The 20,377-nt window shown below is 34.8% G+C and overlaps 1 protein-coding gene across 6 annotated transcripts in view; it reads right to left on the reverse strand.

The window, feature by feature from the left end:
* DACH1 (dachshund family transcription factor 1) overlaps positions 1 to 20,377 on the reverse strand; it is a 355,736-nt gene that overhangs the window by 14,689 nt on the left and 320,670 nt on the right. For 2 of the 6 annotated variants that reach the window (XM_074535517.1, XM_074535520.1), the window contains one exon: positions 19,182 to 19,248. The exons of the other annotated variants lie outside the window; for them this stretch is intronic. In XM_074535517.1, the coding sequence (XP_074391618.1) occupies positions 19,226 to 19,248 (23 nt within the window). In that variant the 3' untranslated portion in view covers positions 19,182 to 19,225. The remainder of the gene's footprint in view (positions 1 to 19,181; positions 19,249 to 20,377) is intronic. 6 annotated transcript variants of the gene reach the window in all.

Here is a 20,377-nt window from a genome sequence, read left to right on the forward strand (position 1 = left end):
CCAGACCATATGGAAGCAGCATGCTTTCCCAGAGAGAACTTAACACCATGGTTCATCATCAAAAAGTAAGCAAGAGAAAAGAGAATGGCTAAATTAAACCACAGAGCAGTCTTAACCAATGACTTTGGGATCAAGTGACTACATTGCAGCCAGAAGCAATGAGCTGCACAAAATATCTGAAGTGTAAAATTTTCTTGCTTCAAAGTGTGATTTTCTCAAGACAGGGGAAATGAAAAATGTTACTTCCTGGTTGCTTTTACTCTTCCCCACCCTCTCTCCATCTCCCCCATCTTTCCACTTACAGTGTGTCTTGTCAATAGCAACACACTGATGGCATTGCACAAGTCACTAGCAGGACATTCCCTGGAACAGCATTTAAGATGCTGGTTACCCATGCTCAAGGTGAACTTAGACTGGAATAATTCCAGAATAGGCTACTAGTATAAGACAAGGAATACAGTCGCCAACATGCACGTAAAATTAATTGATTTGCTTATCAGAGAAGAGCAACTGATCATTCCTTGTGTACATAAAATAATAATAATAAGAGACACAAACCAACTCTTTTACAGGAACTCAACTCTGAGTGTCTTCCAGGATGATGGATGTATTTAAATTATTTTTATGAATATATCTGTGATACGAGAGCCTGAAAATGCAGAATTTGAAGCCCATCTAGTACTATCTGTAATGCTGTGTTACTTAAGTAGAAAAAGAGGCAAAAAAATTAGTATATCCTGAATATATTTGCTGAATATCTGGCTTGGTAAAATACATTTGGCTATAAAGTTAATTTTAGCTGGAAAAACTAAGAAGTCAATGGTTTTGCAAGAATATGAAAAAAAAACCTAGAGGGAAACCTTATAAAATTAGTTTTTTTCTGTTCACTAAATGCTTAAGATCAAGCTCTGGAACTATTGTCCATTTGGAACTGGAATAAAACTGATATTTGTGTGTTTTAATACAAACACAATTTGAGCCTTTCAATATTTTAGCATTGGGAACCAGATTGCATCAGATGGCATTGTTATTGCAGTGAAAGTGACTATGATTGTCATTACAAATTTGATGGCAAGGTTGAAAATGGAACTGATCCTCCAGTCAGTGTACTACTTTTATGATGCTTCCAATATTTCCAGTGAAGCCAAGGAGTTTGATCCAGCCACAGTATTTTATGTCCAGTTCAGCAATGTGCAAAGATACTGTTCTCTCTCCAATGGCTAAGAGTGTATATCTTTGAGTCAGAGTATAAAGCTAAAAATGAAAGCAAATTATTGCTGCTTTTTATTTTATGTTTGTATTCAGTATAGCTTGATTACTTGAAAGGAGTTGTAGCCAGTATATTGCAGTATGAAACAATATCATGAAAAATACATGTCTTTTAATGCAATGGTTGCACCGACAGTTTGTCACAGGCAAAATCTGCAGAATCAACACATAGACAAAATAAACAAGTCAAAACTTAAATTATCTAATACAGCATTGTATATTTTCAACAATCCATATTCTAATTTCATGCACATAAAGTAGCACTGTAAATTTTTCGGTCCTGCCTTCATAACACTTTGTTTCCAAGGCCAGCTGTAGCACATTGTGATCCATCCTTTCTAACATCCATGAAAAAACACACTATTATGCCATTGCTGCTTTTCCTAAGCTATTAGAGGCTGCATCACTTTTAAAAAATAAGGCTGACAAGAATATAATAGAAAAAATGTTTTTACCATTACTGGTACACACTTAGTGTTTCTCAACTAAGAAAAACAAAATGACATCACATTATCATTATATATGCTGCTGTCTCCCAGGATGTCCTTCAGGTGTTACGGAACCCTACAATGAGCAAAAGCAAAATATTTCTTTTTAAAGCTAGCAGTCTATTCTATAGAATACATTTCCCTCTTTACAAGCCAGCTGGCAGTTCACTGGAAGAATACTTATTATAGATATATACTGACAGCAAATTTTAGCTTAGATAGAACGTGATGCTGGCTAAGTAGTCCTTCCAAATGTGTTAATTTTAGTTTCACTTCCTTTAAACTTCCTTTTCTTAGCTGACTTTTTGTTTTTTTAATTTCATAGGTACTTGAGATACTAATAGAAATGGGTCAAATTCCACATCAAATCCACAAGAAAGCCAAATTCTTGAACTACACAAAGGTGAAATTGTTCTCTTTTATTCTTAATCATATCAAGATAAAAAATAAGCACTGTGAGAAAACACTATTTTTAGAATTACAGTAGATTTAACATAGCAATTGCTTGCTTTTCTGGTTTGCAATATGGAATTTATATGAGTATTACAGACATATTAAATATTAAACAAATATTAAAAATTTGTTTATCTTAAATTATTATACATATTTCCTATTTCTCAAGGACACAAAAATGCCTCTTTTTTAATATTACTGTCAAAGACGGAAAGGACAAAACCCAAAATCTTTGGCCACTTTTAAATTAAATCATCAGACCCTCAGCTAGTTAAAGTTAATATAGACTTCTCGATGGCAAGATTATCTTTTTTTTTTTTTTTCAACTGATGAAATAGAGCAATTAAGGTGGAGTGATATTTTAGGAAGATGATTGCCTTCTTAGCTCTTAACACTGCACAAAGGGCTGCCTGCCTGATAAAATCTCACAGTACAGTTTTATTTACATTTTAAGTCTAACTGCTTTTTTGCCTCTTGAATATTTTAAGTGAATGTTGAACTTTCATTCTCCTTAACAGGATTTCTGACCCCTCAGGTATATTAGGATTATAAAGGAGACACAGTCCTGTACTACACCAAAATGTTGTCACTCAGCAATATACCATTTCTGATCTAATGCAGAATAATTAAGGTAAGTCAGTCTATTACATTTTTTCTCATATGATGATTCAGGTAAGGTACATTACACAGAATTTTGGCTATCAAGTATTAGTTTGCTAAATCTCATAAAATACTTCTCCAGCTATTCCCTTCGACAAAATTTGAAACTAACTATAATTACCTGATAATAGTTGTAAATTGCTGTATCCCCTCTCTTTGCCACTTTTTAATGCCTAGGACTCTGATCCATCACCAAAGAAAATATAAAAGCAGAAGTTAATAACATAACTGAACTTCTACTGTGCCTTTCATCCAAGATCCAGAATACTTTACAAATATTAATTAAGTTTCACAACACCCTTGTGTGACACCAAAGCATCAGTGCTGCCATCAAGATATCAGTAGATATAATTTCTTTCTTCATGCATAAAATCTTGGTTTTGGCTTAAGACATTGGTGAAAAATGCCCTGAAGCATGCCAAATGAGGAATTTCTTTGCCTTTCAAGAGCAAAACATCAGGTGTAAAGTATATAAGCCACCCCAACAAATGGTACCATTTTAATTCTGAAATCGATATCACCCACTCAATTCTTTGCTGAAAAGTGTAAAATGGGCAAAACAGTGACTCCTTAGCATATACTTCTTGTGACTGTGTCAAATTCTACATCAATTCTTTGCAATTAGACAATCTTGGAGTATAATTACAACCTTTGCTATAAAATGGATTTATTGTATGGGAAAAAAACTCCATACACTACAAACAACAACCACCACTGAAGAAATTACTTTTCTCACCTCCAGAAACTGAATTCAGCTTTTCTGGAATAGGACTGAGTTTACTAAATTTGTTTGCAGCAGTCTATACTGGGGTACTCTAATTATTATTTTTAATGGGATCAACTCTAGTATAGATATTTCTATATCTATATAGATACGGAAATCTCTATATCCAGTGAGGGTCAAGGGTGACAAGCACAGATGTAGATGCCTACATTGAAGACCTCTATGCTACATCAAGTTAATTCCAGCCCACATCTTGTTTGCAAGCATTACTACATTTAAAAGGTAAAACATTAACTAGCTGTCCATTACTAATCAGTAATGATATAGTAATAAAGTTACAGTAATATAATGAAACTGTATGAGTAATGTGATACTATTTTCCCTTCTAGAGTTCTGTGATACTTCCATCTACCTCCTTTTCTTGGTACCTCATCTATCTCTTTTTCTTTCTCTCTCTCAATTTATGGCTGCTTTTGTTCTTATTTCAGAATCTTTAGAATGCATTTCTGACTCTTGTTTCATGCCTTGTGACTTGTGTAGCAGCATCCAAATGAAAAAAATGCTGCAAAGCTTCAGTACTAATGCAGAATTCAAATTCTCCTTTCTACATTTGAGAGTCATCCTTTATGCAACTTTCAAAACTGGATAAAGTTATATGAAACAGAAAAGGAATTGTCAAGCTTGGATATTTTTCTAGAACTGATGCAAAATTACCCATTTCTAACATCAGTAGCTACAAGAAGTGACTGAAATGCAGCTGTTCTAGTGTGATTACTGTCACAACTGATGCTGGAATTCTGAGGCAAGCAAAAAGGAATATACACAACACATGAAATTCATCACATTAACTTCAGACACCTGCACTGAACATAGCTGCATTTGAACTGGTTTAGCAGACTCCCTTTATAATCAATGAAGAAACTTGGAAGTTGTGATTCATTTTCTTCAAAGGGAGAGATGTGTCTATTACTCTTCATTGACTTTAACAGGAGTCCAGCCAAATAGCTCAGATGAAGACATCTACCCCACAAATGTGTGAAGTGGAACATATCCCTCCCACTGATACTGTTTGGGTATTTTATAGATAATTACATTGCCTCAGCAGCTATTCCACACCTTCAGAACACGGAGCAATATCTATACTGCCATTATGGTATCAGCAAAGTCCCACTATATCTTATCAGTTGAAAAAATTACAGGATAATGTAGTAAAGAATATATGACTCTGTATACTATCTTGATAGCTTAAGCATCCTGTTTATTAAATTCTAAAGCACTCTTAAAGAGCACCTACTTTTTGGTCTCTGCAGGCTTGGCTTTCTCAGGTATTGCATGCCTAAAATGAATGCAAACACATTAACGTGTTTACAAACTTGTTCAAGGATTTAAGCAAATGCAGGCATATTGAAAATGAATAAAAATCCCATTGTGCTGTTTCACTGTGCAAATATAATTTCTTATAAATTATAAACCCTCAATCATTTCCTTATTTCAAGTATATTTTCATTATTCCAATAATGTTGTACTCATCCTTGAAGTGAATGAAACTCCTTTTCACCTGTCTTACTAAGCACAGTTTTAACATTCTGTATAGACACTATTTTAACTAGACTTTGTCTTCTTTCTCCACAGACTCTATTTCCAGCAATATTAAGTAGCTGATAGATTACTTTGGGATTTTAGGTGGTCCTCATTTTAAGTAACAGCCTTCACCTTTTTCCCAAAACACTCTATCATTGTCCTTTTATACCTGTTATTTTTTACAGAATTAGCTCTTAAATTAATCTAATCTCCTTGCAGTTCTATATTCAGATTTTGCACCAAACTTCAATACTGATGATTTTTATTTTCCCACTGCACATTCCCATTCTGCATATCTGGCTATTTTGGATACTGTCTCCAAGTTGCTGATAACGGCAGCGAGAACCGTCCTTTGTAACTTACACTCATCAGGCTTACTCCAAGTTCAATCATTAAGTGCCAGGTAGTAACTCACAAACTGTTTCTTTTTTCCTCAGCTGTTAGTCTTGTAGAGCATAAACTAACCCCATATCATGTGCAAACTCCTGCAGTATTTTAAACTCCAACCTATGATGCTAGTCTCTTTTTCTGTGCATTACATCTGTTACATAAAATCTCTGAAGTATCACAGGTTGACAATAATAAAAAATACCAAAATTTTTACTTTGTCATCTCAGTTTGTAAAATATAAAAACCCAAAAATTATCATCAATTAAGAATAAAACTGAAATAATTTTGAAACCCTTGAAAAGTTTTGGTGGAGGGAATAGGGTTTTTCCAAATTTAAATGTTGCTGTAGTCAAAATGACACAGAATGTGAAATAATGTGTTTGTTTTTCAGATACTGTAGGTCTGAAGAAATTTTTTTTTGTATACTTCAATTATAAAAACATTTAAAACATACAAACTTGTGCAATTTTTATTTTAATGAAGATGAGAAGTTCATTAACGAAGATAAATATTTCATTAGATGTTAAATAAAACAAAGAGATTTTTTGGCTTCTCTCAGCACAAAATTCCTTTGAAAGATTAATTAATACATGCAAATTATGCAAATTAGACCCATGCAAATATTTTATGAAGACAATTAAGGGAACCATTAATTACTGCTTTTTTTGCTTCAGTGAGATTCATTCATTTAATTTTAATTTCACTTTAACTGTTTTGATGTATAATCTTGCAGCTAAGAACTTTATCTTTCCTAGTGGGTCACTTAAACTTATAAATTTCATCAAGTGAGCAGCAACAGAAATCTGCAAAGATATTCTCTGGGCTGTGTTTAGTATCAAGAGAAATTTTTGACACAATGCACTCCTAGAAACTGCAGAACTGGAAGGGAATGTGAGCTCATTCTTGGACAAGGTTCAACTGCTGGAAAAGCAATTAATTTGCTTTGGCTGTGCTAATATAGGGGAATTAGAAAGTGTGACACAAGACAAATAGAAATAATTAGTTCTCCAAAATGATGTTCTCATTAATATGGTTTGAACAGTAGAAATAAAAAACATTATTGTGGCATGTCTGCATTCTGTCCCTAGCCACAGGAGGTACGAAAATGCAACATACAGCATTTTTTCACCTTTGTAGTTTGTGTGGTGGTAGTATTTATTTTCATTTTTTATTGTAGGTTTTAAGAAAGGCAAATTGTGGACCTGATCCTGTTATCTAAAACCTACTGTACTTGCATAAAGCACGAGGAATCCCTACGCTTCTTCCTGTGAAAAGATGAAGCTATAAACCTAACTGACTAGGCTTTTCACAACAATACACTCAAGTTCCTAAATTGAAACTTTTATTTCAATATCTTTCATTTAAATAACATTTTATTACATGCAATACCCAAGGTATAATGCGTTTTTTCTGCAGCTTAAGCTCCTTTAGTAAAAATGCTCTAGCAAAGGAGTTGCGTTATCCTCTCCAAATCCGACAACATAATTTTCTTTTTCCATAACATGAATATACACACACTCATTTTACAAGGTACACAGTGGGGAATTTTCACTTGCTCTCCTTCACACTTACCCCAGCACAAAGCTGGTTTTCCACAAGCAGTGAAAATCACTAGCTGGCACTCTTTACAAAAACAGGCTGCTAGAAGGCTGTTAAGAACATCTGCTCACTTACACTCTACACTTCTTAGCTTGTTGCAGGATTAAAGGTAATGGAAGACTATGTGGTCCCTTTAAAATATTAACTTCTCCCTCCCCTGCAGGTTTGCCAAGTTCCAACTGAAGGCACCTCCCTCTGAAAGTTTTGCTGTCTACACACCTTTTATCTAGAATCAGATATTAAAATGCAATGACTTGATATAATTTATTTCTTATTTCAGTTAGGTGGAAAATCTGACAGAAGCATCTGACAGAAATAGAGATTTTTCTCTTTAAATACAAGGAGGCAAAACGTGGCCATGTGTTAACATTTATTGAAAGCTGATAACCACAATTAACAAAATCCTTAAGTGCAACTACCACAGAGGTTTAGCAAAATTACCCAATAAAATGTCTAGAACTCACACTGTAATAATTCATTATAAAAATCCTAACGTCTTTAGGGACGTACCGATAAAAAGTTAAAATCTATGAAACCTTCTTACAACTACCTATTGCTTAACAACATGGATGCAGTATGTCCATGTTCCTAACTGGCTAAGAATGTGTCAAATATGTGGATGAATGAACACAATTCTTGCAAAATTCTAGGAAGTGACTTCTTCCTTGACCCTTATTTCTGTTGCTAGTCAGCTGATCTTTTGAAACTTTTATTAAATGTGTCTGTGTTAACAATTTCTATACAAACACATATTAGAACTAACACCTCATATCATATCTGGTAGATTCTAGACTAGCATTTCCTAAAAATCTTTTGTCATTCAAATGCTGTTTACCCTTTGTTGGGATCTTAATTCTCCCTCCACATTGCTAACTTCTCAGTTTTACATTTTTTACTTCTTTCTCAACTTTCTGTTTTAATTTCTGAGGGCTGTGATCTTTCTCACACCGTCTCTCTCCCCATACTTTGTATCTGAGTAGTCTAATCCATAAACTGAATTTCAGTCACCAAATCCATGTTGACAATTGACACAGCCCTTTGTACTCCAGGTCTGTTCTCTTCTGTCTGACATCAAACCTCAGTCTGCTTTTCTGATCCTCTGTGTGCATGTGTCGCTGCTCTGACAATCTTCGTTTGAGAAAACAGAGCTGTTAATCATTCACCTCTTCAGATTCCTCCTCATCTTCCCCACTACTACTACTCTTAGTCACTATGAACTACTCTTTTAATCTTGTCTGTCGGTAAAGTTCAAAATCAAGGTATCCTGTTTGTTTGTAACTTCTGACTCTTCATTACAAGACAGTGTCTAAATTTATTGTCAAAAAAGTCTCTGCCCCTCATTCTCCTATCCCTCTTTCTAGATATAAATTCACATGATGTTTCTCTTCATATCTCACCTACTAAAGTTTCTGTCTCAGTTGTATAAACAAATTTGTATGGCAAAAAAATTTTCCTAGTCTACTTCTTTGAATTGTCACTCTCTTCTAATTCCTTCACTGGCTCTTCCCTTTTAACAAGTAGAAACACAATACTTGAAAGGTTTGTCTTACCCTTCACCTTGTGCATTACTCCTTATCAAAATGCTTCAAATTGGAGTGATACTTCCAAATAAGCATCCTCACAGTGCTGTCCACATTTAAGAAGACCCTCATGCAATGCTTACAAGATGAACTCACTACAGCACTTTAGGTCTGATGCCTGGATTTTTAGATGAGTCTGACAGAAAGACCTGAGATCAAGAATGCTGCCTGAATCCATAATGTGATGAAATACAGGTTCATGGACATATATAACTTCCCATACAAATCAAAAGCACTTACCAGCACAGTTACTAACATCTCATAGTCATTATCTCCCCTCAGAATTTTGTGTTAAGTTTCAAGGAAAGTGACATCATTTGGTTACATTCCTTCAATAACTTTAGTTTACCTGCTCATGAATGGGACGGTAATTTCAATACTGTTGTAGGGGACATAGGTAGGGATGATCATAACAAAAGATTTAATGAATACTCTTGCCCCACTGCTGGCAAGAGATCAGTTTACTTCTTAAAAGAAATGCATTAAAATACTTTCTCACATAAAACATCGCTGCTGCCATAACACACTTGTGGACAGATTTGCATTTGATAGCTCAGATTCAATTAAATGTTACATCTTCTTTTGGTTTTGACTGAAACATTAAAAGGACAGTGTAGTAATGCACACAGGCTTTCAGCTCCTAAAACACAAAAAGCTCATACTGGTTTATTTTTACTTCTATGAGTAAAAGTATAGCAGGTATATATTGAGCTTCTGTGTACACAAGAAAGCTGAAGAAAAAAAGTTCAGTGCAACTTTGGGTTAGGAAGCTGATGGAACCTACACTAATTAAATAATCAATTCTCCACTACTGTAGCTTCAAACCTTCGAAATGTCTTTATGAAACGTGTTTTAACCAAACTGGTTATATTTATGTAGAAGTACCAGAATTTAGAATTTATGCCAGCTGTGTTTTACAAAAGATAAATACACAGCGTCAACTTGGTATATGACTATGACTCATACAAAATCAAGTCATAATCAAATAATGGTAGGCAGCATATGTTATTGTATTTTCAAAGCTTTGTCTAACATAGAAAAGACTTGAAAACACTTAGACCAGGTGCACTTTGTCATTACCCTGATATTCACAGAGGTTAGCTATCAGTCTGAGCAAGTGCAGAGCAGGCGCAGATGATGTGCTCCATGTATTCCGCTAGCATGGAGTTTTGGGACATAAATCCTGTCCCTGATATTCAAGTTGGTAAATTCCATCTAGTTTTCCATATGTCTGTACAATGAGAAACCATGACAGAATATATAAAAGGGAGGGCAAAACATGAAGGGCAGAATAAAATCTTGAGCTCTTGCAAGATTTAGGCTCAGTCTCGGTTATACCACAGATTTCTGATATATCCATGATCAAGCTCCTTAGCCCCTCTATATATAAAGATAATTGCTTTGTTCTGCATCACAGGAGTATTTCCTGATGTGAAGACTAAATCCATTAAAGACTGCAAAGTTGTTCAGATATTACAATGAAAAAATTTTTAGTAGATTTCCAGTTACTCTTGGCATGGCTCAAAACAATTTATCTGAGACAGCCACAAGGCTGCAAATTGGAATCAGTAGCACAAATAAAAAGTATCTATTTACTAAAACTGAAATTCATGCAGAAACATTATAATAGTTTAAGTTTCCTCTGAAAATAAATAACCAAAATTTAACAAACTAATTTTGGACTAGCTAATTTTTTAAGAGTTAAAAACTTAGTGTTTTCCCATTAATAATCTGCCCTTAAATAGTTTATCAGAACTACTATGCACAAACACCCTTTCCTTCAGCTTGATGCCTGATTTTGTTTTGTTTCAATATACTTATTTACACTAGCAGTTGAAATGATATATACACTTAATAAATACATTCTGTTGAATGTCTGCTAAAGACCAACTTTGCTTCATTACCTATTTTTAAAATATGATTAGTCTTGCAAGCTTCATGGCCAAAATGAATTGTTTGTTTCAAATCAAAAAGAAAAAGTACGTAGCTATGAAAAGATTTTAATATTGAATGTACAGGTAGAAGTCAAAGATGTTCCAAAGAACAGAGAATGTATGAGAATATGCTAATACACATTAGCAAAGTTCAGGGCTGCCATATCCAGGACCATTTATCTATTTGGCCAAGGAGCCGATTTTGAGTCACACATGGTAAATATTATCAGATCCTTTTAAAAGTCAGTCAGTTTGAGATTCTTTAGAAATAATTAAATAAACACCCACAACTTCTTCTCCCTACTTGACTTTTTCCTGTCTCAGTCAAATGCTATGTTAAATACAAGCTAGTCCACAAATAACAGGGGAGCGAGATCTAGAGAAATTATCTCATGAATGTTTGTGTGTAAAAATGATAGGAGTAGCATAGGCCTTCTCTTTAGAATTAACACAGTGATAAATATATTTTTATTCAATATATACAATAAACTATGAATTTAAAATTAATACTACCCAAGTGTAGAATGTCGTATGTTCAAAGGCATTCTAAATGAGCAAAAGGGGTTTGGTTCAACATCTGCTATGACTTGAGTCAGACTTCCACATCCTGTAAGGCTGCTTCCAGCTGCTGCTCCAGAAAGGCCTGGATGTTTTGGAAGCATGATGCAGATCTCACAGATGCACTGCAGCACCTCAAACAGCACAAGTCATCTACTTGTGGACAAGCAAATAACTTTTAAAATAGTGCAAGAATTAATGTTTAGATAAGAATATCTTAACTTCTCTCTGAAAACCTGATTTCAGAGTTTCAGACATGCAGGGATAAGATAGAAAATCTGCCTTGGTAGATTAGCTCACATAGAGCTTGCTTAGAAAATTTTTCTTCTTTGATGCAGATGGCGGCTGATAGTCAAAAAAGGCTATTGAATAGGATGGTGACTATTTGTATTTAATGGTTTAAGTCTCAATTAACTTGAAATTCAAGTTATTTCAATATTAAATTGAAATATTATCTGGATTGGATGCTTCTTTTTACCTACTCAAGCTGTAGCACCTTTCAGGAAGGACATATGGATTTCCCTGTCTAATAGATATCCTCTTATGTGTGCTAAATGGATAAAGTAACTTCCTGGCTACTAGTCTACATTACTAGTTCTCCAAAGCACAGCATTTTCAGAAGAACTGAAAATATTGCTGTTATTTTGGTGCAAGAGCTGTCTCCCTCATTCTTCACAGAAGTCACAGGGGAAGTGCATCTATTAAAAAACCCCCAAATCACTAAATATTTTGACATGTGTTGATGGTGAGGTCTTAAGGATTTAATAGAAGAATGCAACAGTAATACTGAAAGATGAAATTCATTTATATGGGTATAATACACAAACATTAGGAAATTTTAAATCTTTATAGAGCTTAAAAAACTAATGCCAAGAAACAATCCTCTTTATGACATATCTTAACATGACATGATGTGATGTTTCTTTCCAGCACTTGTCTATGATGTAGTAAATGTGGTGGAGGGAAAACAGAACATAAGAAAAAGAGACAGCTCCCTACACATTGCCTATCAGTATAGGCAAATACTGATAAACAGCTTCCAGCCAGCAGCTCTAGCTCCACAACCAACCTCAGAACATTCAGCATTATAGTTAAGCTGTGAATGAACTAGAAATCCACTTTATTTACACCTGTTTCATGGTAGGCTATAGAAATACTGTTTGACTGAAACAACATTGTTTTAATCCATTTTTCATCCTGGCTTATAAAAAATCAAGCCTTTTAGTTCTTTCTCTAAAAGGGAAAATGCTATTTTTTTTTTAGCTGATGAGACTATACTAGAAATATATATTCTACCTGCCTGATCAGGGGTTTCAGTCACCTTCTAAGGGAGAAGATGAAGGCAACACAGTACTTCTGGGAAACAAAAATACCTGAGATGGTGCCTTGCAGTGCCCAACCTTCCCAGGCAGCAAGACAACTGGGGTGACCCCAGAAGTCTATTATGTAAGAATTCATCTATCCTATCCTTCCCTCTTTGAGTAAGATGAACATGTAGGATGAATGAAAATGAAAGTCAAAACAATTCTATATAAAGCCTCTGGAACACAATGTGGGGTCTTTTTAGTATTCATATTGTCCTGAATTTTCCCACTTGACTCTGTTCATGCTTAGTCATTAATTTTACATACAGTTTCTTTAAAAGTGAACTAAAGCACAATGTTGGAAGAAGATCTGATTGATTAACCATTCATCTCAGTAGAAAAGTCAAGAACATATCTGATTTCCATCAGCTCCATATTCACACAGCTATAAAATGAGATGTAAATTGCAATAGATAGCAATTTCAAATAAAATATGAAATTTTTTATGTAAGAGTATATGTTGAATGAGAGAGTTGAATAAGAGTACTTTGCAACATATATATAACTGTATATTCACTCTGTGCCTTTCCTTTGCTTTTTGGGTAATAGGTAATAGGATTAAGTACCTTGAAGTTTAAAGGTGTAGCTAACAACGACCTATGAACACTATGAAACAATTGTCTATTTATAGGTTACTGCCTGCAATCAATATCACCTTCTGTTTAAGTTAATCAATGTTGTCTTTAATTGATTAGCTTGGGTTGAAAACCTGCCAAAGTGCTGACTCCTGGGCAGGTGGATAGGGAACTTACTTATTGCTGTTTGGTTTCCATGCATTGTAAGATAATTTCAGTATTTATCCATGGTCAATGAAATATGAAACAAAATAAATCTTTAACATCTGTTTCCTCATCAAGTATTCCAGCATCAACAGTAAAAGACAGATGAACTAGCAAGAGATGTTTTAAATGTCTACTATAGAATCTAGGTTTAAAAGCTAAACTATATTGGATAGTCTGTCAAGCCAAAAAAAATCAGTAAAACAAGTGTCTTTAAAACTTGTGAGCTGGTAAAGCTAGAAAGGCTGAGGGGAAATAAAATGTTTAAATTAGTGTGCATAGAGAGAGCCAAGCTCTTTCTAAAATGTATAAAAATTAAGAGAACCTATTTTCAGAGATGTATCTTCTGCAACAGTAATGAAATTCAAGGTGGTGCACACAGATTAATGTTGTTATTTATTATTATGTATATAATTTCATTGAAGTGAATAGCACTATTCACATGAATAATAAGTGCATGACCCTGACATTAATACAAGGTGTTACACAGTGAAGTCAAAAAGCAGCTGAAGTTTAAGGCACTAATCAAAAGGAAAATGAAGAATTATGTGTTACTGCAAATAAGAGCAGTGTTGAACCAGCAAATATTTTATTAAGACTGAACAAAAATAAAATAGAATCAGGTGGACTATCCAAAGGGAGTTAGTAAGGCAGCTCCACTAAATGTCACTGAGGGTTAGACACCAATATTTTAACGGTGTCTCACCATTAAGACCATCACTAGGTCTGAAAATAAATTTTCTTTTGAGCATAAGAAAGACAAAAGAGAAGAGCAATGCAGAAAACCCACTATCCTTTAGCTTCTATAATTGAACAGTGCATGTGCATACGTTTTCACCAATGCATCAATTTGTTTGTCAAACTCTGGCATGCAGAGAAGAATCAATAACAAAACAGCAGATATCACTCCCCAGTGGGTCACTATGGCTTTGCTCCGTCCTGTTGTCTTTCCCACATCTTTCTGTTACCTCAAATAACTACTCTTACCCAGAGAGGTGCTAGAATAACCCAAAGGACAACAGTCACAATACAGAGACAGTCTTGTCTTATGCATGCAGTTAACCAAAACTGTAGAGACTGAGACCAGTTGTCTTACTGATCTTTAGAAACCTTAAAAATGGAAAATTTAATGAAGAAACCTGAAAATCAGACAGGCAAAAAAGAAAAATGCAAAATCTATCCATCAGACTGCTGAAAGTCACATTTTCACAAGACATGTTATTTCACATTGGCAGAGCTTCAAAGTGCTTCTTGACTCTTAAGCTGAATAAAAGAATTTTTATTGGCAAATTAAATGTAAATGATTAGGATTTTTGCTTGTTTGTTTTTTGGCTTTTTAAAATTTATTTTCTTTTTCTTTTAGTTTGTTTTTGTTTTGCTTTTTTAATTCAGCCTAATGGAATAACAGGCTAAGTGACCTAAAAATCACAGAAATGTTCATCTCCAAACAAGTCAGTCCACTGTTTTGTCATTGCTGCTTCACAGAACCTTTCTATATTTCTGTGGATCTAGAATAGTCAGCTGTTTGTTTCCATAAACAGCCTAGCTAAGTAGCAGATGTTTCCTTGGGCAGTTATTCAACATATCTAGAAAAAAAAAATCCCTTTGCCTTCCAGGCTTCTGACAGCTTTGTTTCCAGCTCCTGACTTCTTTTCCCTGCTGAAATGTTCAACCTTTATAGCAGGCCTGTACAACAGGTGGGTTGTGGGTCTCTTGCAGTTTGAAAAACCATTTGTTTGGCCCTTCAGCTGCTGAGAAGCATCATGTACTGTTTGATTTGCCCAGCTGCCAAGAGGCAGCAACAAGATGCCCAGCAGAAAATGCATATCTCCTGGCTTGTCACTGATCCCTCAGAATGCATGCGCCTCCTAGTCAGCCAGCAGCCACATGGCTCCAGATCACAGACACACATTGCCTTGCAGGTCAAAGAAGTGACATATTAAGAAATATTTGGGATATTCAGAAGTAGTACTTGGCAGGGGAGGAGGTGAAACAGAGGTGTAAGGAAAATGAGAAAGCAACAATAGAGGGGAAGCTGAAACAGTGTTGAAATGGGTCGACAGAGAAGAAGGAATGTCACATGCAAAAATGAAAATGTATTTTCATTCTGCAAATGACCTAATACATTCATTTGAGAATTCTAGCTCTATACTAAACCCAAGCACCTTTCTGCTAGAAGTCCCATGCAATACTAAATGAGTAACAGCAAACCCATAGTACTTACTAAGTGGTGATAAAACCAGAATAACTAATGAGCAAGTGTCAATTGAATAAAGATGCAGAATTTAGAAGTTGATACACATAGAGCAACATTTAGAAGTTCCAAGAGTTTTAATATAGAAAAAAAGGCAAGAAAATTGTGGTAAAATGTATGAAGAATCAGGTGCTTTACTTAGGTTCAATCAATTAATACTTTAGAGAACATATGTCCATTGTTTTACATGGCATTATACAGATGGATGACCTCATCCTTAGGCAGCTAGGGATGCAAAATGAAATAATGCTTTTGATAAAGGGGGATGTGGAAAGGAACAGACAGAAATGCAGAGATAGGAGACAGAAGCTCTAAGGGAAAGATGCAATTCTTGAAAGGACTCTCAAGATAAAGGAAATGTACTTAGCACCAGTCATCACAGTCAATATCATGCAGAAAATAAATGAAGAAAATACTAAAGAGAAGACATCTTAGTTAAATGTATGCAAAGACTAGTGATATCTCTGGAAAAGAAATACATGTTCTGTCATTTGAGGATATTGAAAACTATTTATAAAATATCATTAGTTAATTTAAGAGTACCCATGCACTGGAAAATGCATCCTCTCTATGATCAGCAGCCAACAGTAATCTTCTCTAAGTCTAAAAACACAAACTCATAAAAATACTCAAGATTTACAGAAATTAGGACAAGTCTGATGTGATTGAAATTGGAAATAAGGACAGAAAATATGACTGGGGGAGTGACTGAGACTGGCTAAATACATACAAAGAAACACAGAAATCAGGGCACTGGAAGACACTGAGAAATAAAGTACTAAAAGTGACTGGCTGACAATAACTGCGACTGAAGTTGGGGGACTGAATTATTTACATTATTAGACAAGAACAGAACCCAGTGGTTGAGAGTACAAGAAAAGAGGGGAAACAGAACACATGACAAGAAAGTCAAGCAAAGTCATATGAGGTTTCTTAGAAGGAAAAGTTGCAGTGAGCAACCGGACATGTGGCACATGGATACAACACTATGAGTCAGTATTGAGACATCTGGATCTTGATTAGCAAGAGTATTAGGCAGAAGATGTCAAAACTTTAGGGGCTGGAATTATGACTGGATATAAAAAGAAACTTGCCTTGAAAGGTGTGAGGAAAAAAGGATCAAGAAAGAAATTAGAAAATTTGGAAGTTGTTATTAATGTTGATAGAAAATCCAGAAATGAGGGAGAGACAAGAAAAAGAAAGCTTGATGGAGACACTCTTACCGGTGATACAGGTTTCAAGAAAAATGAAAGGAAGATTCTGTGCCCAAGAGCACAAAATGTATCCCAAAATTGTCTTTATGTCAGCAAGTATCTGTAAAACTGCCATAGCAAAATGGTCATTCCTTAGGCCACACTCATATTTTGTTATCAGCTGCTTGGTTAGCTTTATCATTGTGAATCTTAAAATTCAATTCCATTTGGTTTTCAGATGCTGTCTCACAGTGGAACTTGTAACTTTGTAGTTTACTTGTTAAGAAGACAACCCCAAGAGACAGTTACCTAGGGCATTAGTGAAGCAAAGCCCTCAGCTGTCAGGAAATTCCAAAATTAAGATTTAATATATGGAAGAAATTTATATAATAATTTACAACTATTCTCTAATGCATGATGTCTAATTATGGAAATATTATACACAAACCAAGTATTTTATAAAGCATTACAAGACACACTGGCCACTGAAGATGAAGAAAATATTGGATAGATATCCCTTTATTCACCTATATTTTTGTCCCCTGCACTGAATGAGACAAGGTACTGTGAAAAATACAGTATCTAATCGCATAATTAAAGATTGTATCATGACACATACACAGACAGTTGAACAAAGGTGCGGAAGACAACCTTAATTCTACCACTTCCTAATTTTGGAATGCTTGACTTCACAGCCTTGATAATGGCCTTTTCCAATAAAGTTTTTGATGTCATAAAAAATATCATCACATATTTCCACATGCTTTTGTCCAAGATTTATATATCAGAAATAGAACTGTGTGCAGAAGCTTCACAGAACGACCAAAAGTTCCTTTTCATTGTGGAAGTCCTTCAGATACCCATCTTTCAAACACAAATATAACAAGCAAGAATCAAGGACTATCAGTTGCTGAGATTATTACGTGAATTTTGCTTGTTGAACAATAGATTAAGCAAGTTTCAAACCAATGCAGAAACAATTTAGGTTATGTTTCAGGGCAAAAACTAAAGCTGTATATAAGCAATTTTTATTAATGTGGAGGGCAACTGCAGGGCAGCTTTCTCCTAATATTTCGGCAGCAAAATGCACACTTGCAATCAGCAAATTTAAATAATACTTTTTTTCTTGTTCTCGTTCAGCAGCCTGCAAAGAAACTTGAGAGATGACCAGTGTGCTGAGTCGCTGTTATTTTCTTACTCTATTCCTGGATCTGTTCAACATCTCTATTTCCTGCCTTGTCCTTTCTAGGAGGGAAAAAAGACAGATGGTCCTGGAAGGTTTTGTGAGCATGGTAGCTGAGGGTCTTTTTCCTACACCAGGAAGGTATAAACTGAAACCACTTAGCATTACACTTAACTGAACTGTTAATATGAGCCTGGAGAAGAGGTGGAGAACTAAAGTAAGGGAGGATGTCAGTGGAAAAGGGCTTAGAAAGGGTAAGTTCCTTTTGCTAAAGGACAGAGAGAGTAGATAATAGACACATTTGAAGAAAGGCTGATAATGTGCTAGAAGAAAAAAATAATACTTGCAGCAGAGTAAGGAACCAAGGTGTGAAAATCTGACCAATGGACAAGGAGGATAAATTTTCTGCTAGAGGAGAATGCACAGCTGAGGAAAAAACTGACTGAGAGTGAGCAGGATGGAAGAACTTTGAGAACGCAGAAACTGTAAAGGGCCTCTTGCAACAAAAACAAACATTTGGGGTAAAAAAAATAGATAGAACTGAGAATTCAGGGAACTGAGAAGGGTAAAAAGACTTGGGAGAAAATGATAGAGCTGATTTCAGGAGCAGCTGGAATGACAGCATGCAGAAGTTGGAAATTATTTGGAAGAAAGCAAGAAAGAAACTGAGGCAATTGCTAGTACTTTAAATAAATGGAAAAGACAAAAAATAGCAGCATGAAAGAGGGAAAATTTGATTAATCTTCCTCTTCTTACCAACAATAGCTTTGGGACAACAGCACAACACCATGTGTGAGCAATTTGGCAAAAGGAACACATTACAGGAACATGACAAGGAAAGAACAGTCAATGGTGAAGATGGTGCAGAACTAGAATACTTCTAGAGGATTTTAGATAATGTGTGCGATTGGTGTTTCAATAGAATGAAAATGAAGGTACAGAACTTGGAGGGAAACTGCTGGGAGATAGAAAATTGGGAATGTGGGATACATAGAGGAAAAGAAAACATAATAATGTAGGCAGGCAAATACATGGTAAGTAACCAGATGGAGAAGAAAATTCAACGGAAATAAGAAAGTAAAAGCGGCAGTAAATGTCATTGTTCTAGAGCTTAGTAAGAGGTCTGTTAACAAAACAGTATATAAAAGTAAAACATTATCTTTGTATGGTACCTTTTTGTGTGGGATGAGGGGGTCTTGGGAAACCGGATTGGGAGCTAGGCATAGGCATCTAGTGAACCTACAATATGTATGGAGAAGAGGATAATCTGCTTTATTATTATTTAAAACAGAAGCAAAGAAAACATTTAAAACCAGTGTCTTCACCAGTTCCTAATAGCTTATTATCTCTTTCTATTGCTCAAAAAAATACATAAGTACATCCGAGACCCAAATTTGAATTATTTATTATGACTATTTGTTAGCATTTTATGGATATTGCAGCAAACTGTTATCTACTCCGTATTTAAAAAACTCAAACAACACCCTAAAATACCCTGCATTGCTTCTTTTTATAGTCTTGTATTCAAATTCCTTTTATTATTGCTCCCATTTTACAAAAGACTTTACATGCACTAAAAGTGAATCTAAATGAGTGCTACACGACGAAAAATAGAACAGAACATACCCCCTTATTGACAAATGCAATTATCCTCTACGCTTAAATTAGTTCTATTCCTTACTCTTCAAAGTGATACTTAAAAATAGCAACATTAGATATAACTTCAAGTTGACAAGTATCAATTTATTTATAATAAATAGTAAACAAAATCTTTAGTTTTAATTATGATTTTCTTGCATAATTTTTTCTTAAATGCTGAAATTACACTTTGTATTTCAATTATATCACTTCCCTACAGAGCACTGAAGCTTTCCCACCTTTGTTTGCTTAGTTATAAAACTACATAGCATGCTCAACACAGTAAATTGAATAATGATTGTGGATAAAAAGACTATTACCCCAGGCATGCTTAGATACTGAGACTGATATATTTTTCAGAGGAATAAGAAAATATTTCCCTAGTAAGAATTTCTTCCCCAGAACATGAAAGATGCAAGAGGTGGTATTATATGTTTAATTATGGAATATACTGTATAATAGAATATAATATATATTTGTATATAATATTTCTTCTATGGTGCATAGCAAAGTATAGAAAATATAATTTACAAATAAAAAGACACAATTGAAATTTTGTATAATTGTGACAATATGGTCTTTGTTCCAAGAAAGTACTGCAAAATGTTTCAACCACTGGAAAGCTTTTGTAGAGTTTTGCAGATAAAGGACCCCATGTGTACTGAGCATGCTTTATTCCAGTGCTTCAGGAACGAAGTGGTTCTTTCCATGCAATTCTTTCTCCTCACTC

Source organism: Zonotrichia albicollis, chromosome 2 (assembly GCF_047830755.1).
Source record: "Zonotrichia albicollis isolate bZonAlb1 chromosome 2, bZonAlb1.hap1, whole genome shotgun sequence".
NCBI lineage: Eukaryota > Metazoa > Chordata > Aves > Passeriformes > Passerellidae > Zonotrichia > Zonotrichia albicollis.